The 8,626-nt window shown below is 39.4% G+C and overlaps 1 protein-coding gene across 2 annotated transcripts in view; it reads left to right on the top strand.

Annotated features, from left to right (window-relative positions):
• The window catches only part of itsn2b (intersectin 2b), a 40,907-nt gene extending 38,527 nt beyond the window's left edge, over positions 1-2,380 (top strand). For both annotated transcript variants that reach the window (XM_078175995.1, XM_078176000.1), the window contains 2 exons: positions 339-512; positions 2,085-2,380. In XM_078175995.1, the coding sequence (XP_078032121.1) occupies positions 339-512; positions 2,085-2,233 (323 nt within the window). In that variant the 3' untranslated portion in view covers positions 2,234-2,380. The remainder of the gene's footprint in view (positions 1-338; positions 513-2,084) is intronic.
• Positions 2,381-8,626: the final 6,246 nt, after the last annotated feature.

An 8,626-nucleotide genomic window follows, 5' to 3' on the forward strand; every position in this document is an offset into this window, starting at 1 on the left:
GTGAGCATGGATACACTCGTGTTAGTCCACATCTTGCTACATGCACTGCTGCATGGACGCCTAATGAAGCCAAGATAAAGCCATATTCAGTTATGATGCTCTGTCAACCCTTTCTTCATCAGTTCACTTTCAGTCAGAGGCCTCTCTGTGTGCTTAAATGTTCTTTCTTCTTTTTCTTGTCTCTCCTTTTCCCCTTACCCCTTTTATTGAGTTGCTCCTTCATCATCTTTTGTTCCTCCGCTCTTCTCTCTCTTCCCCTGTCCTCTCCCTGCTATTACACCCTCGTGCCTTCCCTCTTTCCCGTCCCTCCTCTCACCTGTCTTCATGTCCTCCACCAGGTAAAAGTAACCCCTACTGTGAAGTGACAATGGGAGCTCAGATATTCACATCCAGAACGCTCAACGACACTCTGAACCCCAAGTGGAACTTCAACTGTCAGTTCCACATCAAAGACCTTTACCAGGACGTCCTCTGTATCACCATCTTTGAAAGAGACCAGTTTTCACCTGATGGTCAGTCACCTGCTGATGTCTTCTCTTTTTTTCTTCTTCTTCTCCGCCCTCACTCCTTCATTAACCCTCACTGATTTCTCTGTAAAGCTGCAAAATTAAAGCCTGGTATTGTCAGACTAATTCACCTCAGTTCATTTTTGATTTCCAAGGAGTGTTATCAACGGGTACAGACCAAAATGTCTCTGGACGAAACTGAATAAAACAAACGTGACGTAGTGCTGAACAGCACATGCAGGTTGGAGCAGTGGTTGGTCTGATTTCAAGCAAAAAAAAAAAAATGGCGACCTGGTCACAAACGGTCTCATGTGTCTCAGTACACTAAAATGTGTTTCTTAAAACATTTGAAACAGGAAATAGGCAATGCAATATCAGAATCTTAATTCATATTTGATCAGCTCAGATTGACAGTTCGATGTAAGTTTCATGAGCCTGATGCTTTGCGCTGGATGATGCAGACTGATGCATTACAATCATCCAGTCTGCTCTATCACATGTGATCGTCTGAAGCCTGTCCCGTACCCCGTATTAGATTAACGGTTGTGATTGACCCAAAGTGGGCCAGGCCACCTGGAAATCTGTCTGACAGGGAGGCTGACCAGACACATCTGCCAGAGCAAATGAAACATGAGCTCATAGATTTGTCTGGTTCTCAGGCTAGCCAGAGAAATCAAACTGACAAATTAAGTACAGCCTGGGAACCAGACACATCTGTGAGCTCGTGTATTATTTGCTCTGTAATATGTGTCTGGTCCCCTTCACCTGAAGACAGATTTCCAGCCAACCTAGCCAGCTTTTGGCCAGTCACAACCGTTAATCTAATAGGAGGCGGGTTTCAAATGATGACTGACAACTTGCAGAGCCTTTGCACAGCAAGCATAATCCTACAGAGGAGCAGTGTTGAGGCATTTTCAGAAACAACCAAAACGTCTGCAGCTGATATGGAACTTTCTGTTGAAGTAGCCTACTATTTTTAAATACCGATGGCAAAAAGGGCAACACTCACACACCATCACAGCTCATCTCCGTATGCTGTATTCTATTTATATTTATGTTGCCATGCCACATATTTCGTTGCTCTGATTGATTGTATGTTTATCCAATTGAATCCAGAGACATTTTGCTCTACAGCTGTTGATAACACCCTGGGCTAATTGAAAAAGAACTTAGAGGTTCCAGACTAACTCAGTTCAATTCAATAGTTTATTGTCATTGTTATAGAAAAACAACGAGACAATGTTGGAGCAATTCAAATTGAATTGAATTGTATTGAATAACTGGCATGTGCAACCTGGTCTGGTGATGCCAGGCTAACAGTGACCTTCTCCGATTTCCTTGTTGCCAGAGGCTGCAATTATTTTATTCGATTAACTTTTAGATGTGTTCTAGAGCTTAAACCTAAATAACAGATTGTCATACAAAAGTCAGAAAAGTCCTAATGTTGAAGAAAATACCACGAGTTCCTGACTCTTACCTTTGTGTCACTGGAGCCTCACACACACTCAGCCGTCACATTTTTTCCAAGCTCTGTTTTTCCAATTAAAATGTCCCTTTCTATTTCTTCTCATTCAACAGACTTTCTGGGTCGGACAGAGGTTCCTGTGGCAACCATCAAGAAAGAGCTGGAAAACAAGGGACCGGTAACACGTCGTCTCCTGCTGCACGAGGTTCCCACAGGGGAAGTGTGGGTCCGCCTTGACCTGCAGCTCTATGGCAACAAATAGACAAATAGGATGAACTGAAATAACGATGGAGTCTTGTACAGAGACCTCCACACAAGGATGTTTTCCTCCTGCAGCGTAACCAAATAAGACAGGATGCTTTTTGTCACCTAAACAAACCCGGATGCCCCCTCCCTCACACATGCCTAATAGACACTCCTGAACTGAACACACGTCACGCCTTAATATTCAATATTAACCAGCACTAATAATACCTCTATGATGTCATCTGAATCTTCCAGTAGGGGATTAGGGTCTGAGTGACATCATCTGAAGCCACCAATAGGAATCAGAGCTCCCCTTGTTTTTTCTGGCTCATGATCTGAGATAGGAAGGTTAGCATGATGGTTGCAGCTGTTTGCACCTGCACAAGATGTACTGTACTCTGTGACGAAGGTAAAAGGAAGAACTACAGTGTGACACAAAGCTGAATCTGCTGTAATAATTTATAATCTTCAGAGGGACAAGAACTGGACAAAAACAGTCTACAAACAAATAATCCTAATATTAATAAATCAATAAAACTACATGTAAAGGGGTCTTAGATATTACCTAGACTCCAGCCGTTCTGTATCTCACTTACAACTGTCGGATCTTAAGTGTTCAGTCATTGAGACGCACTTTGCCAAGTCTGCTCAACCAAGGCCATCTAGTAAGTTTATGTTTAGTGTTTTCCTCAACTTACAGGATATGTATATGTGGACTTTTTGGGATGAGGTCATGACTGATGGTTTTCAAGAGACACTGCTTCCTTACGGTTTCTCACAGTGACATTAAGTGCAGCATAAACAGTAGACGGCAGATGATGGACAGCAGCACGGACAGTCAGACAACTCGGACAGCTCTGGTCTGGAGTCAGTTTACTACTGTAGATAGAGGATCTCAGGATATGTCGTTCTGAGTTGAATCTGTGTCACTGTAAAAATGTGTGTGTGTGTGTGTGTGTGTGTGTGTGTGTGTGTGTGTGTCGTTGGAGTGTACAAGTGTAAACATTTAGTTGAGATATTAGTAACATACAAATATCTTAGGGCTCTCGATGCTGCAACTTTTTGGAGTTAACTCGTAACTTGTGGCCTTAATGCAAGTCATCTTTTTTGTCTTTTAAAATCTGCCAGTTTCTGAAACCATTAGAGTTTTTTGGGATGACGTTCATGGTCTTAGGAGGAATTTATTAGCCTTTTCTTTTGTGTGCAAAACCAGCCAAGGTCAAGTAGTTTCAGTGCAACATAATACAGGTGATAAAAGGACGCAGGTATGAAAAGCTGTACTAACAAACACCTTGAGCTCTTTCTCCAGCTGAGTCAGCTCTTCTCGCCTTTTTTCAGTGTGGAGGATTTTGAGGATGTCAATGTTTTGAGGCAACACAGATCGGCAGCGTTAATAAAAAGCAGTATTTTTACACTTTCACCCTGCCACCTTTCACCCTCAGTGTCATTCTCTGGTCTTTTACCTCACTGACAGCAATATTTTCCGTCTCTGTTGCCTCAAGAAGTTGCCATTGTAAACATCCGCCATGAAAACTTTACATGGATGTATTGTGTAAAAGGTTTTTATTTATGTCGTCGGTTGATTTTTTGGTGTCTTCTGCCTCGTTTTTACTCTTTTGTCCTTTGCATCCAGTTTCTAACTTTGAGCGCCTGCTGGTGCTCCGGATATTAACAAAAAGTGTTGTATTTATTTCTTAATTTATGCGTGTGTGACTATCCAAAGGTTTGGAGCGGCTTTGCTTGCTGTGTCTTCTTGGATAATCAGTTGGTATCCACTGGGTTTGTTTTGTGTGATGTCAGATATTAAAATGTGTTCAGCGGACACTTGTCAACACTGTTTTGAAAGGCGATGTAACATCTTAGAGGATTCTCTGCGATTGAGTTTTACTGTAAGTAGACTAGATCACTAGTCATTTTGTTAGGCCTGCTATTTTGTATTCTTTTAATTTGTCTTATTCAGTCCACAAAAGTCTGTTTTTAAGTCCTGTATTAACTTTGATGTTTCTTTGAATTTATGGAAAATGTGCAAATAGACTGGACTCCCTTCCTCGTCTGTGTAGGGGTGTTTAAGTTTGTTTTACTTTGTGTTTTCTGCAGCCTTCTGCATTGACTGCTGCTGTGCTAACTGAGTTTAGTGACTGTCTGATCAGCCTGGGGTCTGTAACCTGCTGTTTGTACTCACTTTGGCCTCCATGTGGCACTCTCTGAATCAGGGTTTCTTAAGTCAAATTAAAGACATTAAAAGTAAACAAACTGTCAAATTATTGGCTGGCTAAACAAAAGGGACATTAACACTGTAAACTATCAGCAGCAGTGCATAAGGGGTGAGTTGCCTCTGGACTTTAGACAAAATAGTTATGTAATAAAGATTTATTCAGTGCTGTATGTTAATGAGTGAGGTTCTTCTGGAGTTTGACAGCTGATAATCCAACATGCAACACTAACTAACAAAAACCATTTATCTCAGGTTACTCTGCTCGAAACACGCTGCTTCAGCCTTTGTACATAATTACCACACCACCCCGTTATTACAACTGAAGACAGGCTTTTGCTGTTATTTTGAGTGTGGAGTTCATACATGGTAATCACAATGAAATTATTGTTTTAAGATGTCTACGATGAGGAGAAACTACATGTTTGAGACAGGGCTGTACTGAATGTAATTTTATTATTATTTTTTTTTACATTCAAAGCTTCTATTGAGGTTTTTAGATTAAGCTTTGAATGTCTGATGTCATATTGATGATGTCATCGCCCTAAAACAAACAGACAAAAAAAATCATTGACCAAAATTCCAAATTAATATGCTGTCTTTTTAATGCTGATATCTTTCTGCAGTCCTTGTTGGTATGAAAGTGATGACATCATGATGGAGCACAGAGTGAATGCAGATAAATAATATCTCTTTTTTTTTAGTAACAACACCAGTCATTTACTATAATTCAGTCAGAACAACTTTAGTCAAAGAAAATGTTTTTTCTTGTGCAGTATTATATTTGGCAGTATGACTCTGCTCTGGGGCCTCTCTGACTTTCTTAGGCCTGTGCAGAAAGCCTGAGGCAGAGAGCGCAAACCTCCCTGCCCTTCCATGCGCCTACATGGAAAGCCTAAAGCAGGGAGAGCAGCAGCAAAGACCCCCTGGACACACAACAGAGCAGCATCAATGACAAACAGAAATGACATTGATAAGTCAGACACAGCATGAAAAGGAGGAGCTGGGGTGGAGGCGGGTTGCAAAGCAGCTGCAGAGGAAGCAGCAACAGTAGGCAGGCCAGAGCAGTTTAAACAGGACACCCTGAATGAGATATGCCAATTGGTTGCATAGAAAGGAATCATGTGATCCATCAGCTGACTTCCATCAATCAGCTGCTCCATCAGTTGATTGGCTGTTTGAGATCAGCTGATTTAGCTGGGATGTGAGCTGAGTTTGACATTGTGTCCTGTCTGAACTAACGCTATGCTCAATTATTGTTAAAGCTGAATTAGATTTTTTATTGCTGTGGCGCCCTAAATGTGATTTATGGTTCTGTTAGATTGCTGCTAGATACATTAATACAGGGGCGTGCCTTCATTTGTGTGGCAGAGCAAATATATATTTCTTTAGATAAAACGTGCTGTGAGTTTTGGAAATGATTACATCTCACACTTTTATACTTTTACAACACTCACTGGTTATGGAAATGTTTGGATCACATGAGTCAGAAACAATCCCACACAGCCACCACTGGAATCTACAAATAGTACAATACTACTAAAATTAGTGTAGCCTAATCTTTATCTGCAATTGAGCAGAAATACCAATTTTAAACAGAATGAATAGACATGCAATAAAAAAAAGTTGCACAAGTCACAAGTCATTAACATTAAAGCTTCAAAGCTTCGGTGCAGCCCAGATTTAGAGCTAACATTGGATGTAGGGAGGACAAAGGGTTAATTTCACTACATTACAAGCAAAAGCTGTTTTGTTTTTTCAATATTGTTATATTTTTGTAAAATTTAGTCAATATTTTGTTGAATATGTCATAAAACACTCTGACCCACTTTCAATGGAATCTAACATTTGAAATGAAGACAACATTTTTAAGGAGTTCATTTTATTTCCCTGGTTTTGTTGGTGTCCAGCCTCAGAGTCAGTGAAGTTCAGTGTGGAGTTGTCAGTGCGCACCAATAGACCTCATTAAGTCCTTCTTCACCCTCCACTGGCTCCGGGTCCATAGGAGCAACAGTCATTATGTAACCACATGAGTGGCTCTGTGAGGGGCTGACAGCAACACACACACAGCTGCGAAACTGAGTCGACAAAGTCAGCTGAGCTCAACCTTCTGTAGCAGAGTGTTACAGTGGGAGTAATGGATGTAATGCAGCAGGACTGCGCTGGTTTTAAATGGTGCTACTGGTAACTAATTATTCTATGGTTGATTAGAAACTAATGTGTCACAGACGAACATTAACCACTTAATCCAACCCAACATTTCATCTGATCATGATCGACAGATGACTTGAGAGTTTTTAATTTTACACAACTTGAAATTATGGCTCCAAATTATAATCTTTAATAATACTGCACAAATCAGAGATAAAAAAATGTAATGTAAAAACAACAACAACAACAACATATCTATAGATCTATCTATATATATATCTATATCTATATCTATCTATATATATATATATATATATATATATATATATATATATATATATATATATATATATATATATATATATAAGTTTGATTCAATTGAAATAAGAGGTTGTGTGTTTGTGCATTGATTTAATTTGATTTAGTCTATTAAGTGGAAAGCTAAAATTGGACATGTGTAAATGAATATGGGCAGACAGCGTAAAAATAAAGTTGCCTGCCATGTTGTCTGCATGTTGTCAGTATAAAGGTCATCTACTGTATGTCTGTAAGTATATAATGTCTGTGCAGCAGGCAGATAGTGTCAGTGTGGCTTCCCTCAGGACACAATAAACAAGTTTGGAGCATGAGAAACAAACTTATGATGAGCATCAACGCTACAACAGTTACATTAAATGGTAACTTCAGCATTTTTCAACCTTTGTCATACTCCAGCAAAACAAATTATTCCTGGTACTATTCTCTCCATAACAACGACAAAGGTATGTTAGAGTTAAGTCTTATTTATACTTCCTTTACCATGAAAATAGATATGTCTGTTTCAAACGTTGTAAATGTCATTGCCTTCATACATACGTATTTATAGAGGGCAGATTCCAAAGTTTCATCCAGCAACTAACAAAGTGGTGGTGGAGGTCATAATGTTGTACCTTTAAACTGAGGCAGCATTGTAGACAGCAGTGGTCTGTGCAGCCATACATACATCCCAACATGCGGACTGAGAATTCTTTTCACCACACTTCACTGCCTCCACAATCTCTGGTGGTACTGCTCTGTTTCGTCTGTATCTGTAAGCTTTCAGAAAACATGCACAGATATGAATGGAATAAACGCAGTATGGACTCTCTCCACCTCTGTCTTCATATTTAACGTTGAGCATAAATGAGCCCTGAGATACACTTTCCAACAGACTGGATCAAGTGAAATGTAAAGACACACTTAAGAAAATTATAATAATCTGAGCCTGCCTGTGGCAAAAATAACCACTTTTAATGGACGACAGCGATGGTGAACAGTTGCCCCATCTGGTTACATTGCAGGCGTTGTGCAGCTGCCAGCTGCAGCCCTCTCTCTCAGTACTGGACCAATTTCAAAAACTATTGTTCACATCTGTCACATAGACACAACAACATGGGAAAATATGGGTTGAAAAATGAAAGTTACCCTTTGAGTAAAGTGAACTTTGTTTTAAATTAACCTACTAAAAAGCTTTTAACATTCAAAAGCTCTCGAAACCAAATATTCTCCTGCAATCCATTAATAATAATAATGATAAACTTTATTTATATAGCACCTTTCATACAACAAATGCAGCACAAAATGTGTTACAATAAGGGAATTGTGACATAATGAACATAAAACAGACAAACAATTCAATATAAAAGGACACCGACTCACCGATAGACATGATTAACCAACTGAATGACAGAAAAACATGTTATTTCAGATTTTAAAGTGTAAATAGAAAATGTTTTTGCCTTAACTTATCATCCTGAAGTAAATGTTTTTGCACAATCTAATGGCAAAAGAATAATGACACCATAAATGTGTAGATTGGTTCCCTATGAGCCTCACTTTCACTAAGCAATTCTGTCTGCCACCGTGTATGATATCCTGGAAAATTATGCTTGATTTATGGCACAAAGAAAGTGTTTAGACCATCATGCATTCAAAACAGGAAGAGGATAACACTTTTGTTTTCTCTGATAGCTATCCCCCATTACCAAAGTGTATCAGTGTAAGTTCTTTGCAGTTCCTATCTCCAGA

This window comes from Epinephelus lanceolatus, chromosome 2 (assembly GCF_041903045.1).
Source record: "Epinephelus lanceolatus isolate andai-2023 chromosome 2, ASM4190304v1, whole genome shotgun sequence".
NCBI lineage: Eukaryota > Metazoa > Chordata > Actinopteri > Perciformes > Serranidae > Epinephelus > Epinephelus lanceolatus.